Source organism: Eleutherodactylus coqui, chromosome 7 (genome assembly GCF_035609145.1).
Source record: "Eleutherodactylus coqui strain aEleCoq1 chromosome 7, aEleCoq1.hap1, whole genome shotgun sequence".
NCBI classification, from domain to species: Eukaryota; Metazoa; Chordata; class Amphibia; order Anura; family Eleutherodactylidae; genus Eleutherodactylus; species Eleutherodactylus coqui.
In genome coordinates, this window is record NC_089843.1 from 161,064,517 (window position 1) to 161,086,025 (window position 21,509).

General features: G+C 41.7%; 1 protein-coding gene across 6 annotated transcripts in view; it reads right to left on the bottom strand.

Moving 5' to 3' along the window:
* NPNT (nephronectin) overlaps nucleotides 1–21,509 on the bottom strand; it is a 101,538-nt gene that overhangs the window by 15,368 nt on the left and 64,661 nt on the right. For 5 of the 6 annotated variants that reach the window (XM_066573902.1, XM_066573901.1, XM_066573905.1 and 2 more), the window contains 7 exons: nucleotides 19,644–19,763; nucleotides 18,556–18,675; nucleotides 16,684–16,818; nucleotides 15,304–15,426; nucleotides 12,032–12,685; nucleotides 2,183–2,269; nucleotides 938–1,036 (listed from right to left, as the gene is read on the bottom strand). In XM_066573902.1, coding sequence (XP_066429999.1) covers nucleotides 938–1,036; nucleotides 2,183–2,269; nucleotides 12,032–12,685; nucleotides 15,304–15,426; nucleotides 16,684–16,818; nucleotides 18,556–18,675; nucleotides 19,644–19,763 — 1,338 coding nt within the window. The remainder of the gene's footprint in view (nucleotides 1–937; nucleotides 1,037–2,182; nucleotides 2,270–12,031; nucleotides 12,686–15,303; nucleotides 15,427–16,683; nucleotides 16,819–18,555; nucleotides 18,676–19,643; nucleotides 19,764–21,509) is intronic. The other variant, XM_066573904.1, reaches the window with a different exon arrangement.

Here is a 21,509-nt window from a genome sequence, read left to right on the forward strand (position 1 = left end):
CACTGTCAGATCAAACTCTATGACATTCATATGGCCTAACGGGCCATATGAACAGGGGATGATGCAACCCCTTTAAGTGAAGCGATGCAATGCAAATACTGTACCAACTGTTTACTATATTGCTAAAAAGTCAGCTTTTGGTATGTTTTTTTTAACGTTTAGTAATAAAGATGATGGACTTTATGGGTTCCACACCTATACGGTTTGTAAAAGACCATAAAATATATCTGAAAACCATCCTTAAGTAGTAAAAAAAATATATATCACCAATACCAACAGATGTCTACCAGGGAAGAAGAACGAAGCAAGGAGCGTAGAACACCAGAAAATGTAATTGCTCGAAAATGTTAGCGATTGCAGGAAAAAAAAAAAAACCTGTGCTGCTGGTGTACAATTTCTGATTGGCGTGCAGTGCTTTGGGTATGGTTCAGCTTCATTAGGTTTACACTGAACCCCGAGAATGAGAGGATGAGGCCTAGCCAAGGTTCACAAATGCCTGGGTAGAAGAGGTCCAACTCTGATGCCGCTACTGCACACTTGGACCTCTTTACCTCTCATTCTCTGTGTTCAATATATGCCTGATCGAGGCTAACCATACCTGAAACATTGCACACTAGCGGTACTCATTATTTTGTCAAATCAATACAATTTTCAAGCAATTACATATTTTGATGTGCTGCTCTGACCTCTCCATGTTTTAAGCTGTATTGTATGGTCAACCAAAGAGGAACATGCGCCCGCATATCTGGCTGATGAGCTCTGTTGCCTGACACAAGTGTATTTGGACCTATAAGGAAGAAAGAGTCCGCTAGAGTGTAACTCGCCAGCCATCGCCTAGGAAAGCACTCAACAGGTTTTGTGATGGATATTTATGCTGCTCATGCGATATGGTAAATACATTATGGGAAGTCCAGTATGCAATGTTACACCATTTTACCTGAGTGATCTTTGATCAGTTCCCAATGCAAATCATTTTCTCTGTCTCTAATCCAGCCGCACAATCCATTGTCAAAGTTACAGCTATGGATCAAAACTCCTGCAAAGTAGCAAAGTTATAGAGTTACTTAAGAGGTCAGAAGATCCGAGATTAAAGGAAAAATGTCACTGGTAAAGAGACTTATTTAACGTGATGTAAATACACCAAGAAGATATATTATACGCTCAGGGCTTTCTCCATACTCACCCCAATACATCCTGATATCACAGGACATTTTCCCCAAACTGCAAACTTGACTCTAGTATGTGTGTATAGCTGAGATACAACCATATGTGGCAGCTTCCAGCTGATGACTAAAACCTCTATAATAGGACACCTGTCAAAATCAGGCTATATAGGACATTACCTTTAATAACGGCATTATGGAGAAACTTGCACTAATAGTCATTTAATTATATATAGCGCCAATGTTTCATTTCAGCAGCTGGCGAGTGAAGTAATGCCATCTTTAAAAGTAGTATAAAATAGAACAGTAATAGACACGCACCGTCTGAACACCCCTATAGGACGCTTTAGTGCACAGTTTTTCTAAGAACCACATGGCTTTACCACAAATTGCCGCAATAGTAGCGTTGGCACGGAGACCACGGCAAATCACTGTAAACTGTGGCACAACCACTCCGAGTACACCTAGAATACAGAATCAACGTATCCGCGCCAGATTTTCAGATGAACATATAAAAGTACAAAAGATAGAAATCTCCCGGAAGTAACTCAACCCAAATGAAATAAAAACGTGTCTAAAATGTAGCAGTTATCATATCACGTACGCCATTGCTGCTTTAATTGAATTCACCCTCTTCTAAATCTCCTTCATTCACACTTCTGGTTTTGCACAATTCTGAATTATCGGACGGTTTTATGCAAGAAACAAATGCAAAATGTTTAACTTGGTGGACTACTGGAAGCTGGATGTATATAGTTATATATATGACTAAAGAGGTTAAGTGCCGTTACTGCTACACCATCATGGGTAAGGCCAATGCACATACACCCACTTAGAAGTACAGGGGTGTCCATGCACTTCTGTTCTGGCTGCGCTGTGGACGTCTTATAGAATTTAGCGCCCCAAAAAGATATGAAGGGCCGTATCCACCTGATATTTGGACGATTTTGTAATACTAAAGTACAATACAAACATTATATGATGATGACATATACCATCGGATGATTATAAATCCTTACCAGGATCATCATTTTCTTCGTATTCATCGGCACTCAGCCCCTTCTCCACATCAAAGTTGTAAGGTATATTATTTTCATGCGGTGGAACTGTAATATAAAGAGAAGTTCTGTTACTTCTGTGTCAGATTGGACCAATAACTATCCAGGATTCCAAATTAAAAAGAAGAAAACATAAAACTGAGAGAATGCTCTAAAGATACAATGCAACAATAATACAATAAGCTTATCTACTTACTGTTGTTACTTTGTAGCTAAAGAAAAATCCACGACATCCTACAGCCTGCGGTTACATAAATTCCATAAGCTGTGATCCTCACCTACCATGAAGGGACCTACAGCAATGTGCGTTAAAGGGGTATTGCAGGTACCACAGGCTGTCGGTACCGGGATACACGGGGGTCGGTGTGGAAGCCGCTGCTCCCACCACAGTGTAGTGGCCAGCGCTCATAATTGCAGCGCTCATTGAAATCAATGAGTGCCGGCCACTGGTTGGAGCAGCGGCTTCCTCACCGACCCTGATGTATCCCAGTATCGACAGCGGGCGCTGCGTAGAAGACCCTTTTAAGTCATGTGACTATGGCTGGTTGTGGTAACATTGTGTCTCATGATGGCAAATGACCTCTGTGGTTATGTGGTGTCACATCATTATGGATGACATGTCATTGCATTAGAAAAACTCAAGCTGCAGGGACCGAAGGAGCCTAGGGGAACCTTGTAAGTACATTAGTTTATTGCTTTCCTTTCTGAAGGCACTTCATGCAGGTCTTCTGATTGCCATGAGACCCCTTTATATGTCATTCAGGATTTGCACCAAGTTTTGTATACTGGATCATGTGATTTTAAGTTTTTGAACTCCATACTTCTCTGACTGTACACTTATTACACAGTTACTTGAAGGCGTTTTCTTAGGACTTAAAATTGCTTCACAACCGCTCTGCCCTTCCTGGTTGCTGCTGACCAGGCCATGTGACTGAAGCAGCGAATCAATAGCTATAGAAGGTTACTGCTACGGCCTGTGATTGGCTGCAGCAGTCACATGTCCTGGTCAGAAGCAACCAGGAAGGGCAGAGTGGTTGTGAAGCAATTTTAAGTAATGGGAAAACCTCTGAGGCTAGAAATGAATGCTACAAGTACATGGGGTATGATATTGCCTGTTTTTCAGTCTGCACGGGTTCCTGAAACAATTGGTCTACTAGAAATCCTGCTGATCTTTTTCATTAATTGCAACGGGACATCTAATAGGGAGGAGCTCAGCAGAGGGGGAGGGGCTCCTGCTACAGCCAATTGTCTTATAGTCAGACACAGAACCTCGAGGGATATAAGGAGGACAGGGCAGAGCTACTGGAATACACGAAGAAATTTCTTTATATTTTTCTGTGTATTAGTTTTAAAAATAGACAAAATAAGAACACCGGAGAGGAGGTAACTTGGGGTACATCTACGTGGGGGCATAAACACCGGAGAGGAGGTAACTTGGGGTACATCTACGTGGGGCATAAACACCGGAGAGGAGGTAACTTGGGGTACATCTACGTGGGGCATAAACACCGGAGAGGAGGTAACTTGGGGTACATCTACGTGGGGCATAAACACCGGAGAGGTAACTTGGGGTACATCCACGTGGGGCATAAACACTGGAGAGGAGGTAACTTGGGGTACATCCACGTGGGGCATAAACAGCGGAGAGGAGGTAACTTGGGGTACATCTACGTGGGGCATAAACAGCGGAGAGGAGGTAACTTGGGGTACATCTACGTGGGGCATAAACACCGGAGAGGAGGTAACTTAGGGTACATCCACATGGGGCATAAATGTTGCAGATTCTCCACCGTGGAATTAAGTGTGGAGAACCTGCAGTGTATCACTAAATCGCACCCACGCACTGGGAGAATAATCTGCAGTGTATGTTGACCGGCATTGCTGATTTCAGCTTTGCAGTATGCCAGTTTATGCTATGGATTTTCACATGTAGCCCATACCAATTGTGCAGCCAATTCACTGGTGTTTTTGCCTCTGACAATGCATCCCGTGTAGCTGACACACGGCGGAACTGCTGCAGAAGGTCAGTTGCAGAACATGGGCTGAAAACCCACAGCAATGTACAGTAGTATATAAGGCCGGTGTCACATGGGCATATTGGTGCACTTAAAATTTACCTTCCCAATACGCACAGAAAAGAATCCATTGATTTGAATGGGTTCGTTTAAGTTTCCGTATTTTGGGCGCCCATTTCAGTCGCTCAAAAAAAGCTCAGAATACTCTAATTTTCTGCACATTTGCACACCAAAGGTCCCCATAGAAATCAATCGGGGTGCACAAATGTGCGCACAATACCCAAATGGATGCATAATACTCTGTGTAATTCTGCCCAGAAAAAGAACCCATCAGGAACTCAAAGCCGCAGCGATTGAAATGGCGAATTCATCTGTTTACTGTTCGTAAATGAATATGCCCTGCGAGTGGAAAAAGTACAATGAAATACACCGATATGCATGCAAAAAAGCCTCATACGTTATGCAAAAAAGTTGGACTGAGGTGCGTGCAAATACGCATATGCCCGTGTGATACCAGCATAAATGAGTGAGGTTTTAACAAACCCCATTGGCTTACAGTAAACTAAATCCACAAATTGCAGCGGCTCTATTTGTTGTTTCACCACAGAATTCATTCACGGCATTGCAATTAGTAATTCCGCAGTGAAAATCCATACTAAAATCGGATTTTGGTGCAGATTTTCTCTGTGATGCCCGATTGTACCCTAGAAGAGGACTAGCTGGGATACTGTTCGTTATTTTTGGGCATCTTCTATGTTTTGTGTTCCTGTCATTGCCCTTTAGTTACACTAGCGTCACGGCTGGTGCGAGCTGTCCCTCGTATCACATATGTTCTGTAACACTTCCATATTCCCCTATGGGACTCTCTCATACAGACTTTACAACCCTCCAAAAAAAGTTAAACAAATTTGATAAAAGAGCAATTAACAAGTGGCAACAGCTGGAGGGGAGGGCTGGATATTAGGACTTTTCTCACTAGAGGGAATTTTCGATCTCAAGAGTAATAAATAAGGAAATCATGTTCTCATTATTCCTCTAACAATAGTGCGGAATGTGAGAAGGTTTTACAAGGTTGTTACAAGAGTCCTATAAGAAGCTGAACTATCTAAACAATTTGGAGTGCGTTGTGCTCCGTGTCACCTAATCTTGGACCTCTTATTTCACTATACATGGCACTAATCCGCTATGAGAAGACGGACGCTGTATGCTTAAGAAGGAATTCCAAAAATCAGATATTCTAGACGTCTTCATTTAGTCTGGGAGGTCTACTTATGAGCACCGCGCTGTAATTCTCACCCGCAGGTGCGCAGGCGGAGGGGCTTTTATGGCCGGAATGTGACCACAATAAGTCTTCACACCACATCGTTTCTCTAAAGAAAGCTGCCATTACTGCTAGTAAGAGAACGGATCCTGTTATATAATGACAGGGACGTCACAATGGCTCACAGCTTCTAAGTGTGATTACAGGTGGAAAGCCGACACTTCTTTTTGTTCCTTTCAACCATTTCCAACAATACAACTAAATATGTCATTTGTTAGTGGAAGTGAGAAGCCGGTATGCATACAATACTCTACGGGAAGATTCTCATCAGCCATTGTAAATGTAGCAGACCCAAAACGGTGAAGTGTAGCACATATATTCTTCTATCAGCACATACACCATTGAACTGCATGGAGACTCCCAGTAAATGAACTATAAGGCAGCGCTGACCCAAAGTACTAGACGCCCCATGAATGATGTGCCAGGTTGGGCTTTAGAAGTCTGAGAAGAATGAGGAGGTAACTATAGTTTCTACTGCAAGACGACTCGTTGATACTGTGATCTGGAACAAACAGGGGTGGACAAAAATACGGAAACACCATACGAATTGCATGCCTTAAATTACATGGGATTATAAATCATATTTCAATAAGACACGTAGAGACCAATTTTAAGTGGAGGTAATATGACACAGATGCCGCGTGGCAGATGTGTTCAAGCAACCAGGTTCCATTGGTCAGGTGTTTGAGCCACTCAGCTGCTGTCACCAAAGGCCGCCCACAGCCGGATTTGCACTGCGGAATCCGGAGCGGGCATCTGCCCCCAGATTCCGCAGCAAATACTGCCCATAGCATCCCATGGAAAAGCGTTTTTTCCCGTACACGAGCGGAAACCAACTGTGATTTCCACTCTCGGAGGAAAAATCACAGCATGCTCTTTTTAAGTACGGAATCTGCATGGATGGCTTCCATTGAAGTCAATGGAAGCCATCTGACCCACGGCCCTCCCGCAATGACATTGTGGAAAGGTAGCGGGTACCTGCATTATCGCCTAGCAATGACGCAGAAAAAGCAGGGATTTAAAAAAACAAAAAAAACAAAACTGTACTGCGCATGTCCGACAGCTCGCTGTGTGGACCATCCACAGTACAGAAAAAGAAGAAGAATGTCAGGTACACACGGATGCCGGCTGGGGACAGGGTAGGATTTTACTGTGGGCTCCTGCATGCGGAATCCAACTCGTTCGTGTGCAGCTGGCCAAAACCGTCCGGAGCAGGGCAAGAGGTAAAGTAATCACAAATTTGGCAGGAAAGCTCTCAGCCAAGCAGGCAGCTCAGTGCTAATGATTTAAATCCCATGCATTTCGTACGGTGTTTCCGTATTTTTGTATACCCCCTGTAGTGTACATGTAGACTAATTCTACTAATCTCCATATATTGCCAATATCAAGCAAAATATATTGCATAACTGTTGCTGGCTACACAAAGACATAGCAAGAGTGGACCGAGCCAACAATCAATATTGTTCTGCCTCCAATGATCACATTTCTAAGAAGTTTTGTGCTGCACATAAAGTAGAAAGCGGCACGTATGATCGCCTAAGCTGCGTTATATTGTATATGAAGGTTTTTACATGGCAGGATGTATATTGCCTTTCTCTATGGAAATAATTTCTAAGAAATAAGGATGTGGATAAAGAAGAGGTCTAAAACCTTTGAAGCCATTCCTCATGTCGCTGGCAAATCTGGTGACATGACATTATGATCCAATGTGGGAAGGAAGAATTACTCATTCTACGGGCGTGAGCGATTGCACTCCCTGACAAGGAATCAATGTTCCCGTCTGCTGTCCAAATACCAAACGCATTGATTTAGATCAGCCTTGAACCTATAACAAGAAAACACGAAGTTGTTGATAACTCTGCCCTTGACTACTCGCAGGACTGCGGCGCACTGACATTTACCGCACAACTAGTGCTTTTTTAGTATACATTTGTCACATTTACCAGAATATTTATCAAATACTTTCTATAGCATTGGGCAGCAAGTCTATCGGCTATAAACCATGTCCATCAATGTAGAGAACGAGTAGGAATCGTAGTCAGCAGGACTGTAAAGAGGGACCTAAGAAGTAGTTACTCTGCTGGCTGCCAGCAGATAGTCGATGGAGATGCTCCGTGCCCTACAACTGACTTATGAGGTATTTATCAATAGGAAACCCTTGCTTCAAGCATAGAAATATTCATCCAAAGCCATGTGTCTGGATTTGTGCAAGCCCCATGCAGAGATACATAAATGCAAGTAGAGATAGTTTGGATCCTTAAAGGGGTTGTCAGAATTCTTCCCCATGCAGCAGTCAACAGAGACTGGAGTGGAAGATCGTTCACCGTCGCGGGACACAGTGGGAGCGGGGAGGGCCAAGTATATCACCATTTGTTATGTGACTGCATAGAGATGGGGTTGTCCCAAGATCTTACAACTCGGGCAACCCTTTAATGATAACGGCTGATACACTGAAGCCGAGTTCTACATTTCACGGCAGTATCCTGTATGAAGAACACAGTCAACAAACAGCTAGAAATACATGTTCCAGCAGCTAAGAGAGGAATGTAAAAATAAACTGGTAAGTCATATTGTGATTGTTTGGAAATCTCTGACATTCAGGTCATTGGCAGCCGCCAGCGAACCGCATGCAGGCCAGCGCCAAATACTATCAGCAATTCGTATTCCCAAGAAATTTCAATTCAACATTTAATAAACAAGAAATTCAAAAGCATCCAAGAAAAGTACAAAGAGGATCGATCTCCAGAAGGCTACACAGTGTTCGGCTAGATGCACACAGGCAATTGCGATTTTGCAGTGAGAAAATCGCAGTAAAGTTGCGTCTTTTTTCCTGCGATTTGAGCGTTTGAGCTGATTTTTCTCTCCAAATCATTGCTGCCACTCGTGATTTTATCATGTGATTTTGATGCAATTTTAAAAAAAAAAATTTATTTTTTATTGAAAGTCAATAGGACTTTCTAATGTTAAAATCGCAAGTTTGTTGCATTGCGATGCGATAAAAAGGAAGGGAAACATGAGACATACAAAAAAAATGCACATCGCAAAAAGATAGAGCATGCCACGATTTTTTGTTCTCGCAACATCACATCAGTGAAAACATCGCTAATGGGAAGGAGACCATTGTAAATCATTGGTTTCATCATCTGCTTTTTTAATGACTCTTGCATCACACGAAAATCGCGCAATTTTCTTGCCCGATTGAAACTACGCTTAGCAGTTCTGTTCTGTGCCGCAATGGCTAATGAGTCAGATCACTTTAATTACTTTCAAGTTTTTAAGCCAAAAATCTAACATTAAGCAAAAATTATTCCAGCAGGAACTTTTAGAAATATTAATGCCAAATGCGTCGGTCAGTAAGTAACTTCATTCGTTAGGAAGGCATTAATTACCTGCGGCTTCTATTAGAGAGAATTCACACAAAGCAGACTTGCTGCAGAAATTTTTGTGACTCTCTCATTGATCTGCATGGGCTTGCAGAAGTCCACGGGCGTGCCACCCACCATAGCAATCCCATTCAGATATATGGAACCGATTTTCAATCGCAGACGTTTCTCCAAGAAGTCTGCCGGGTGTGAATTCACCCAAATGCTGGTCAGAGAATGAACATTGGACCATGAACAACACTCTCCTATAATAAACACACACAAGCGCTCTCTGTTTTGGGTCATGTACAGCCGAGATCCTAAATTATATTCATAAAGTGTGCGAGGAAGCAGGAGTCAACCTATCAAAACAACAAGTAAGCTACATATAGTTATGCTGACTTCAAAACTGATTAGTTTCAGAACACATAAAGCCAAGTAAATCCGAGGTGGTCAGAACTGAGATCACATGATCCATCTGAGAAGAAAGAGGCCAAGAGATTCAAACAGAAAGGAATGGCTAACCAAGGTAATACTAGCTGACATATATAAATCCAAACCGCCAGCTCGCCACACGGATACAACAACCGTTGGGTGCACGGACAGGTGCAGGCACACCCCACAGCAATAGAAAACAAACACGTCCGTCACTTCCATTGATATCAGGATAAAAGCAGTGTTTTATTTTGACATCATGGATAAAAACATCTTCTAAAAAAAAGTTTTTTTGCGCTTACATGTTTCGAACAGAGTTCTTATTCATAGTATGCTAAATTATACAATACTCTACTAAATTATACAATACACAAGCAAGGTCATCCATACAGTTTCATTAGGCGGACAGATCTAATGACTTGAAGAAAGGAGCTCCATGATCTGGTGACGTAATAGACGCTTATACAGGCCTTGTAACTTGACTAAGATTATAAGCCAAACCAGAGTCTTCTCCAGAAGGAAGACACCCATGTACAGACAGGTGAGTCGGGGCTCTCTCCCCTCATCACTGCTGAGTAGGGTTCTGGAGTTCTTAAAAACGTAAGTAGCATTTGCCAATCTAGACTTTCATCCTCAAGGTGGAAAACTAATGTTCTCACAAAAATGTATATAGATTGTGTATTCAAGAGTTCAACCACTGTTCACAGTTATTCGGGTTATAAATTCTCCTTAAGCCACCTTTGGTCACAGTCTATTGAGGTTTACTCTACAATGTTATGCAATTCAAAGAGGTTCTTGCTACTGTAGCCAGCAATAATAATTAATAAAAGGAGATTGAATGGCCCGTGAAGCAATCCAACTCAAGGCTGATTGAGAATGGCATTCCTGGTATGTACCAAGTGGAACTGGCAAACCACCAGAGAAATGTCTATTAATCGTCTATTTGAAATAGTCTCTTCCTGATGCTCTACCCACCTGCCCTATCAGATTGCATTTAATTCAGTTATATATAATAAAAAGAACCTTTAATTTATAATTAAATATGTATATAATTCTCTAAGCATAAATTGTAAGACAGAATTGTAGCTAGGTAATGACAGTAAGTGCGAGCTTAATAGATTTCTCAATGAAAACCATATTGAAGAGCGAGACAGAGGATGATGAGACTCAGATTTACTCACTCATACAAGATGAAGGCTTTGTACAGTATTAAGTAGCAAAGCTAAGTTTGCAAGGGAAACATGACCGGCAATGGAATTTAGTTTTCTGGATCCCTTGACTTGAGTCCAAGACTTATCTTGAGCTGCACCACTTCTTTGGAATGCGCTACCACAAACACTCAGATTAAAGGAAACCTGTCTCCAGAAAATTGGTACTTAGGCTGCCACCACATTGTAAATGAGTGTTCTAACAGCATTTCACATGTGTTTGAAGCTAAAAGTAGCCATTTACCATAAACTGAAAATCTTCCTTTATATGTAGCGCATTCATTATGCAAATGTACTGCCTTGAGTCAAAGAGGTGGCGCCATCATCACTCTGAGTCAGGATACCACATAGAAAAGCTGGCCTCTTCAGCCTCTAGCCACACCCCTTTAGTGAAGATGTCAGTGCTCATTGAGTTGCAATCTTGTGCATGTGCCGTGCATCCCCCTGCCTGTTGTTCCATTGCATGCGTAGTGCTACGGTGAAGTCGAGGTATAGATATCCTTGACTTCACCGGAGCACTGTGCATGCATCGGAAACCTGAGAATGTACTATTTTTGTCCGTATCATAGACTGAAATCACCCATTAAAATCTATGGGATCACGTAAAAACACAGCAAATACGTAGTTGCATGCGTATTCATTACGCTTTTACACATGTTGGCAGGAGACAGTGGTGAGAAAAATAGTGACATCAATTCGGCCTTCATGCATTTCTTTTGCGCACGTGAAAAATACACAATAAATATGAATGAAAAAAAAACTGCATATGCACCAAATACACATATATACCTACAGCACAAACGCTGCGTATTTCACAGACCAAATATGCATACGCCCGTGTGAATGAGGCCTAAGCTGGCAGCTTCAATACCAATCTTCCGGTGATAGGTTCCCTTTAATCACTAATATACAAAATTTTAAGCATGCTCTAAAAACATATCTTTTTTTAGACAGACCTATGTCATCTCGAATTTGACTCCATTACTGTACCCCTCCTCTAGATTATTCCAAAGAACCTGCCCCTTCATCCAACTGTATCCCCCACATTCCATGTACTAAGTGATACATCATATTTGTGCTTAAGGTGCGTTTAGATGGAACGTGCCCCTTTATAGGTAGTTGCGGGGTCTGTGAGCCAGTGACCCAACTGATCGTATTAAAGAAGTAGTGGTGTGCCCCTTTGGCTTAACTCAACAGATTTCTGGACCTCAGAGCTGAACTGATGCTGCTTCCATTGAAATCAAAGAGGCTTTGATGCCTATGTAATCAGTTGGAGTACTATCAGTCGCATGGTGCTGGGTACAGCATCCACCCATTCTTTGTAAGGATTTGTGAAGCATACAGATCCCCACTACGACTATCTTTTTGTATCAGTGACATGTCAGAAAATGCCATGAAGTAACTAGAACACTTAATAGGCTTTATGTGTAATAATACCTTAAACAACTATTTGTGCATAGAATACTTACTGAACACATCTCCTCTTTTCTTTCCTTGGTCCTCAATCCGGTTATTGACTGGTATCCTCGCAGAGAGCCGAGGGGGTTCTGTTGTAACAACTGTGGGTGATTTGGGGGTTGGTGGCTTTGTTGGTGGTGGAGGTGGCCTTGTGACTAGTGTAGGCGGCCTGGTCACTGGCACAGGAGGCGGCCTGGTCACTGGAGGAGGCGGCCTGGTCACTGGAGGAGGCGGCCTGGTCACTGGAGGCGGCGGCCTGGTCACTGGAGGAGGCGGCCTGGTCACTGGAGGAGGCGGCCTGGTCACTGGAGGAGGCGGCCTGGTCACTGGAGGAGGCGGCCTGGTCACTGGAGGAGGCGGCCTGGTCACTGGAGGAGGCGGCCTGGTCACTGGAGGAGGCGGCCTGGTCACTGGTTTTGGTGCTGGCCTTGTTACAGGTACAGCTGGCCTGCTTGTAGTCATGGGTATCTTCGGATGGGGCTTTGCTGTAATAGAGGGTGAGGGAGGCCACTTAGGATGCCTGGAGCCAAAGTCTGGGATCCTGTTGCTGCTTCCTTCACTACCGCTTAATGTGCTGCCATTTCCTCTAAGTACGTTTCTTATATTATCTTTACCTGGTAGAAAATTATGTGGGCCTAGTGGATCAATCATCACTCGGGGGATTGCTGTAAGAAAATACAAAATAGCATTATTTACCATCTCTAGATTACTAATGCAGTGTGGTGTTTTTGTGGGTAAAATAAAGTTATGCTATCCCCATAGATAATGTAATATATATGTGTCCTTTGAAAAGATCTACATTACATTCATTAGATATTCATTAGAGGCTTGTGTGGCGCAGAGTGTAAGCTCTCACTCACAACCTGAAGGTTGCAAGTTCAACCCCCACGTGGTTCAGGTGGCCGGCTCAAGGTCAACTCAGCCTTTCATCCTTCTGAGGTCGATAAAATGAGTACCCTGCTTGGTGGGAGGTAATATATTTTAAAAAATTACCGGATAGCGCTGCGGAATAAGTTGGCGCCATACAAATAACAAGATTTATTTATTTTTTTTATTCAGTATGTGCCCCAGAAGTCGATGCGCTCAAAATCTAGTTGTAAACTTTAGAGAAAGATGTTTAAAATCTAACAAGTTAAAACATGTCTGATATCTTTTAGATTCATTTAATTTTACCATAGAGATGAGAGTCAGCTATGAATCCTGTCTTTAAGAAAGTATGCTGAAGCTTCCAGTAGATCAGAAGGTAATGTTGATCTCTTCAAGGAAAGGTTGACTCGATAATTATTAATAGAAAACTATTTCCTGGACAGGTTCCCTTTAAATTAAGGTATCTGTACAATCAAACCACTCAATTGTTCTTGAAGTGTCAATCAAAGGGCAGAAAATATGTGCCAAGCTCTACAAGACATGTCATATGATCTTGACACTTGGCTCTACTGATTGGCTGAGAAGGCTTATAGAAGGGTAATATATGGTAAGGGATCCTGTGCACATAATGCATTCAATACCGAGTGGTTTCAGGACACCCTGTGTTTTTTCAAGTGTCACGTGGAAAAACCGTGGCATTGAAAAACATGATTATGTTATTCTACATGCTCTACCACAATGCAGTTTAGCACAGATGCAGTTTAAGAACATTTTCCTGGAGCTGCTTCTTTGGAAGCCATAGGTGGCGATATGGGATTCTCATGTCATATCGTGCAGCTTTCTGCCATACCACTGCTAGCCTGTGCAGAAAAGTAGAAAAATGGTGGAGCAACCCCAGTAGAAAATGGAAATGTGAAATTAAGAACTATGTCCTCTTTTCAAAAGGGTAGTAGGCTAAGAGCTCTTTTAGTTTTTTAGAGACAAAGAGAGACGGGCTGTGGTCCCTATGTACAGCAGATGCAGCCTACCCCAAGTCAGGTTATACCCAACTGGATAAGCGTTTTAGCCATATGTGCAAAGGGGGGGGGGGGGGGGAGTAAGGGTATATAGCGAGACCTACAGATATATGTAATTACATGAGATGGTTATTTGACGAACTTCTCTATTTATTAGTTTAAACCAGCATGTATACACGTTTCAAGGTTAATGAACCTCTTCCTCAGTACTTGCTGGGGAACACAGCGTAATCAGTTTTCTGTGAAACCATGACAGCACCTATGAGAGAGCCGCTTCCCCCCGGATAGGAGACTACCAGATCTCTTTAAAAGCAGAAAAGCCCTTCACATTCTCAGTTCTGTATCAAGCACCATGGACTATTTGAGGCCCCTTATCTATTTTATTTATGTGATACCTCTAAGGGCTCTGCTGTGGAGCGGGCACTGATGGCAGCTTCGGAGATGCCCATCGCTGTTGACATGACAGAGCTTTTAAAGAGATCTGGTAGTCTCCTATCCGGAAGGGAAGCAGGCTTTCTCATAGGGGCTGTCATGGGCTCATGGAAAACGGATTACGCTGTGTCCCCAGCAAGCACTGAGGAAGAGGTTTATTAACCTCGAAACACATACATGTTGGTTTAAATTAATAAACAGAGGTGGTGCCACATATCTTTAAATTTTTCTTCTTTTTTCATTTTTGAACATACTGCTAGCCTGTGTGAACTTACCCTAAGGTGCAGTTAACAAATCGGAACAGATTTAATCACCTGAATCAATATTATTAGTACATGTACTGTAGGCTATCACCATGCCTGTGGCTATTTGTATGCCTGAATCAATATTATTAGTACATGTACTGTAGGCTATTACCATGCCTGTGGCTATTTGTATGCCTGCGGCTGAGGCTGTCAACCTTAAAAAATTAGGCTTTGATTTGGAAATTACTCCCCCTGCAGTAATTTCTGATACGTAGACCCGTGATGCCGTATCAGAGGTCCCCAGCCTATAGTAGGCTGCAATCCACTTTCAACCATACCAGTTATGTTGAGCTGCGTTGAACATGAAAAGGTCAAAGCCCATTAAAGGTATAACCAAGTGATATGACTCTTACCCTACTGTTAGCATTACTTAGTACAAAGCTCACAACCACATATCTGGATGTTATGTCCTTTCTAGTACCACTAGTACACAGTCGTTTCTGCAGCTATGAAATGCAAGAGATCCAACAGTTAAGTGTGGTTCCCAAGCTACAGTCTTGTATAGGATAATAGATGTATAGTGTAACCTCTGACTCAAGTCAAACTATACTGTCCATATCAGCCCACACTGCGTGGCTCCTGGTAATGGTTATAATGAATTGTACTTTCACATAAAGGCATTATTGTACTGGATAATAGTTTGGACCTTGAAATAAAACATACGTGTGCAGTCCGCTCCATTGCCCCGGTAGCCTTCATTGCATTTGCACTTGTAGGATCCTGGTGTGTTGAAGCATCTTGCATAGTTATTGCACTGATAATCCCCGGTGTAACACTCATCAATATCTATCCACACAGAGAAAAAAACGTATAGAAGAATCACAATAGCAAGACAAATTAATGCATCACGAAAACCACAATAACTGGGCTTTCATTAACGTATAGCACATCATATAATGTACATTATTTCAGTATTACTACTTTTGGAAGTATTTTCTGTAATTGAATGCTTAGTTATTGTATTACACATTGATGCTAACATATTATCAAATCTATTGTGGTGCTTTTAAAAACAGTAGCAATAGGACTGCACAATTCATCAAATTAATTTCATTAATCACCATTTTGCTGAGGCATCTGTGAAATCAATATTAGCCTTCTAGTATCGGGCCAAGGGGAAGCCCAGTGTGTAGGACAATTGGCAATCTACCAGTTTATGGGTGGGGTGAACAGCATACGAAGCAGTGATGATGGGGGTGAACAGCATATGGAAGCTGTGATGACAGGGGGACAGTATTACAGAGGCTGTGATGACTAGGGATTAGTGAATAGGGGATAGTAAATTGGGGCTATGATGACTGTGGGGCAGTGCATGGGGGCTGTGATGACTGGGGGGGTAGTATATGGGAGCTGTGAGGACGGGGGAACAGTATTACGGAGGCTGTGATGACTAGGGGGTTAGTGAATAGGGGATAGTAAATAGGGGCTATGATGACTATGGGGCAGTGCATGGGAGCTGTGATGACTGGGGGGGTAGTATATGGGTAGCTGCGATGACTGAGGGCAGTGTATGGGGGCTGTAATGACTGGGGAGATAGTATATGGAGGATGCGATGACTAGTTGGGCCAGTATATAGGGGCTGTCAAGACTGGTGGGGCGAGTGCCTTTTGATGGTTAGGGAGCAGTATGTAGGGGCTGTGATGAAGTGTGAGTGGGACCCCATTCTTCATGTGCATGTAACTAAAGTTTTTGCCCCATTCATTTGCATAAGGGACTTGTATGCACAGCAATTTCTCGATAAGTACCGATTATCAGGATTGTCTGAATTGATTATGATAATCAGTGCATCTTAAGGAATTGACGTGTATACATTTCCATTATTTAAAACACAACAAAAACTAACTAACTGTCTTAGTATTTTAGGTTGTTAAGTCTGAAAAAAAAGAAAATCAAAATTAAAATTGAAAGTGGAGGAGAGATTGGAAAAAAATTAAAAAAGAAAAACAGATCTCAATTTTAGACCAAACTGCCCAACTCTGGTGGCAGTCTGACTTAGTTTCAGGACCAAATACAAGTATGTTATAGAAAACGCCTGTACTTACCAAAGCACTGGTATTTCCCATGAGCATGTATTAAGTCATATCCGGGATAGCATTTACAAATGTAACTTCCAAATGTGTTGACACATTTCCTAAATCTTGGACACATAGCCTTTCCTGTTGCGCACTCATCAACATCTAGCAAAAAGACAATTTTGAGAAACGTCCTTTAATAATTTAGGAATGAAACAATATGGAGATTACAGTGCTATAACCATATCTAGTCTTACTGACACTTGTGGGGAAATAATGAAACTAAAACCTATCAAAAAAATGAATCAATTTTAGGAAATACTTATTTGTTACCCATGAAATGACAATTCTGCAGCATGTTTTCTTAGAAATAAAAAAAAGGGGGTTTAGTACGGTGTTTAGCCAGAAGTGCAAAGTGTGATTGTTCCCAGCAAGAGAAACCAAGTAATCTTGTAGATATGATACCTTTTAATGGCTAACAAAAATACATGATGTTACAGCAAGCTTTCGGGTTCTTCTATTGATCCTTCATCAGGCTAAAAAAAGCCTTATTTTTTAAGCCTGATGATTGAAGGATCGATAGAAGACCTGAAAGCTTGCTGTAACATCATGTATTTTTGTTAGCCATTAAAGCTATCATATCTACAAGTTTACTTGGTTTCTCTCACTAAGAACAATCACACTTCTTTAGAACTTTGCATTGTGGTGTTCCTCTGTTATTACTCCTCAATATTTATGAATTAATTGAAAAGTAGGCTTTACCAAGAAAAAAGAAGTATTTTGATGTCAGTGTATCCACATTGTACAAGGTTTTATTAAATATCTCATAACATATACAGAGAATGTGATCCTTCAGATTATGTCAAGCTTTTTCAACCCTAAATTGAAATGTCCTTTTTCTGTATATATTCTGTTGGAAAGGGTATCATCTCTCCCAAAGGAGGGCACCTAGACGGTGTGTGGAGACACTTAGGAGGTGTGTGAGAAGGCTTATGAGGCCATGCATGCTCCTCTGGGAAATATATGCAAATAAGGAAGATGGAACAATACCTCTGCAGCACCACCTATTGGCAGCATTCCTGCAAATCAATGCCAGAACCTTTAAACAAGTCTGTAAAACAATAATTTGGACTGCACACTAATGAGACGGCAAAAACCCAGAAACAGCTATCTGTGTATGGTTTTCTGGCTTGGTTTTCAATTCCCAGTCATTGTTTTAAAGACTTGTTTAAAGGGTCTGACATTGATTAGCCTCAAATATTACTTCTTGACTGCTCATAATCCAGGACATTTTATCTGACTCCTTTATTATGTAAACCTGTCTGACGCAATGGGATTACGGAAAAGACTACGGCTAGGGCTTCACGGCAAGTTTAGTTGCATGACTTCAAGACCTCAGTGTTGCACTGTAACATTGCATCTAATGATCAGCAATGTAATCGCCATGTGACCTATGACTAAGGTGACTGTTACACGGCAGTCCTAAAAAAATCCCAAATTGTTAGATATTTTGGTCACAGATCTCAGGCAACTTAGCCAATAAACTATAATGCAAGCCACATGTGATTTGGCTGTTTTCTTTTTTGCTGAGGTTTTTTTTTTTTTACAGGCAAATTATAGCTCTGAAGCAATTGCGCAACGGAAAGTTGCACATAAGTTATGCAAATATTTGACCTTTCTGCAACCAAAGCCATCGTGCACCCCAGGCCTAACTATTAAGGGATCCATACAACAGTTGAATGTTGGTTCAGCTGACAGCTATGCCTCCTGACCCATCACACACATGCAAGCTTTGCTTTCCATTTTCACATGCATAGAGTTTAGAGCCTGGAGAAAGTCTGCATGAAAATGTAAAGAATCTTGCCCTTCCTAATTACAGAATGAATTCCAAGTAGCACTTACCCACACAAGTTCTGCCATCTGTTCCTAATTGCAAACCTGGAGAAGGACAGCGACATCGGACCTCTCCCTTTACAACATCACATCCATATTGACAATTTGCCATGGAGCAGGTATGCGCATCTGTAGGGAGGTAAGGATCTGTAGTGTTATTAATACTGATAAGAGTGGTATAAGTGTGTTATAAAATGCATACAGTCAGTAACAAAAGTCTATCAGCGGTACTAGATCCGTCCTGTCAACAGAGGATTTATTCTCTTCATACAAAGACATTGGTGTTTATGGTCATTTTACCTAGCTGTGGGATTGTCAGTGGTTCCTGTACTGGATGATCGAATGCACGTCAGTCTACTGTCAAATATAGGAAACCAAACTCCCCTTATTTGAAACATGTCCACATAATAACCTGTCAGATAATCAGCCCATATAGTGTTCTCACCAATTTTCATGGGTCAAGAAGCGTATAGCTTCTCCTTAGGGAGAGCAACTAGAAGGTGTGAGGAGACTTAACAGTACATGCTGGGAAATTTGAATATGCAAATTGGAGACAGAACAATGCTTCTACAGTGCCACCTATTGGAAGGCAGCATTCCTGCAAGTCAAAGTCTGACCTTTTCACAAGCCTTGTAACAGTGACTGGGAATGCAAGCCAAAGCCAGAAGGAAAAGATAACCATGAACATACAGACAGTTTTGGGGCTTTTGCCCCTCATCAGTATGCAGTAGATTGCTGGTCTGGCTAGGTGAGAGGCCTATGACCTCCCAGTCATTGTTACACGGCCTGTGAAAAGGTCTGACATTGACTTAAAGGAATGCTGGCTTTTAATAGGTGGCACTGAAGAGGCATTGCTCTATCTTCCATTTGCATGCACCAATTTTCAGGAACTTTATTGTTACCATTTTATTGGATACAAGCATAAACAAAAGTAGCTTAATGTGAGCAGCAGACAAAACTAACCCACTTGCAGTGTTTGAAAAATAGGAGCAAGAAGAACAGAGATCAGCGCCAGCAGTAACAGATTTCAATAGATCGGGAGCCACTAATGAGGGAATAACAATGCGAGGCAGTGAAGCTGCAGCGTATAGACATACTTGAACACGTTCCATCGGGCATCATCATGTATCCATTCAGACAATAGCACTTGTAGCTCCCATAAGTATTCATGCAGCGGTATTTGCATGGTCGAGGCTTTAGTCCACATTCATTTAGATCTAAAGGGATAGATTAAACAAAAAAGAATACTAATTTCTGTCTGACAATGAGCAGCAAGCTTTGACTATGCACCTGTATGCTACTGTTGCATGAGAACTACAACCCCAATTCCGAAAAAGTTGGGACGCTGTGTAAAATGTACATAAATATAAAGAGAAAACAAATTCAATGATTTGGAAATCTCATATAACCATATTTTATTCACAATAGAACATATCAGACGGTGAGAGGGAGACATTTTCCCATTTCATTTAAAACAATTAACTCATTTAGAAATTGATGGCAGCAACACATCTCACAAAAATTGGGGTAGAGGTAAGAAAAGGCTGGAAAAGTAAGTTGTACTAATGAAAAAGCTGCAGAGTCAATTTTCTACTAAGTCACAAGGCTGTGTACAGAAGGAGAATGTTAGAGAGGCAGAGTCTCTCAGAGGCAAAGATGGTCAGAGGCTCACCAGTCTGTGAAAACTCTTGAGTCTTAAAGTTGAGGAACAATTTCAGAAAAACATTCCTCAAAGTAAAAATTGTGAAAATTCCACCATCTACAGTACATAACATCATCAAAAGCTTCAGAGAATCTGGCGAAATACATGTAGACAAGGCCAAAGGTCTATACTGGTTACCTGAAATCTACGGGTCCTCAGGTGACAATGCATTAAAAACAGGCATGATTCTATAGTGTAAAGCACTGCATGGGCTCAGGAATACTTCCAGAAGGCATTGTCTGTGAACACAGTTCATCATACAATCCACAAATACAAGTTAAAGCTGAATCATGCAAAGAAGCCATATAATCAACACAATCCTGAAATGCCAGCTTCTTTAGGTCAAAAGCTCATTTAAACAGACTGAGACAAAATGAAAAACTTTTATGTGGTCAGATGAATCAAAATGTGAAATTCTTTTTGGAAACCACCAACGCTGTGGCCTGCGGACCCAAGAGGAGAGAGGGACCATCCAGATTGTTATCTGTGCACAGTTCACTAGCCTGCATCTCTGATGGTATGGGATTGCATTAGTGCCTATGGCATGGGCAGCTTACACATCTTGATAGGCACTGTCAATGCTGAGCAGTATTTAGAGGGTTTAGAACATTTACTCCCACCCCGACGTCTCTTTCAGGGAAGGACTTACATATTTGAGCAAGACCATGCTAAAACACACATACTGCATCCATCACAACAGCATGAAGAAGAGTCCTGGAGATGAACCCGCTGCCTGCAGTCAAGACCTTTCACCAATAGAAAACTTTTGGCGCATTATTAAATGAAAAAGCTGGCAAAGACGACCAGGGATTGTTGAGCAGCAAGAATCCTACATCTGACAAGAATGGGACAACATTCCTCTCCCATAAAACTCCAGCAATTGGTCTCCGAACTTCCCAGGCGTTTACAGACTGTTGTAAAAAATAGCAGACATGGCCCTGTCCCACCTCTTGTGAGATGTGTTGCTGCCATCAATTTCTAAATAAGTTTTTTTTTAATGAAATGGAATAATGTCTCCCTCCCCCCTTTGTTTTATGTTCTGCTGTGAATGAAATACGGTTACATGAGATTTCCAAATCATTGCATTCTCTTTTTCTTTATATTTACCTCTTATACAGCGTTTCAACTTTTTTGGAATTGGGATTGTATTTACATATGAATGACTACAGCTTAACAAAATCATAGTCACCAACTCGTATTCATTAACTAATTGGGGGATACAGTCAATTCAGATTTTCCTTTATTCTGTCTATGAAGGATT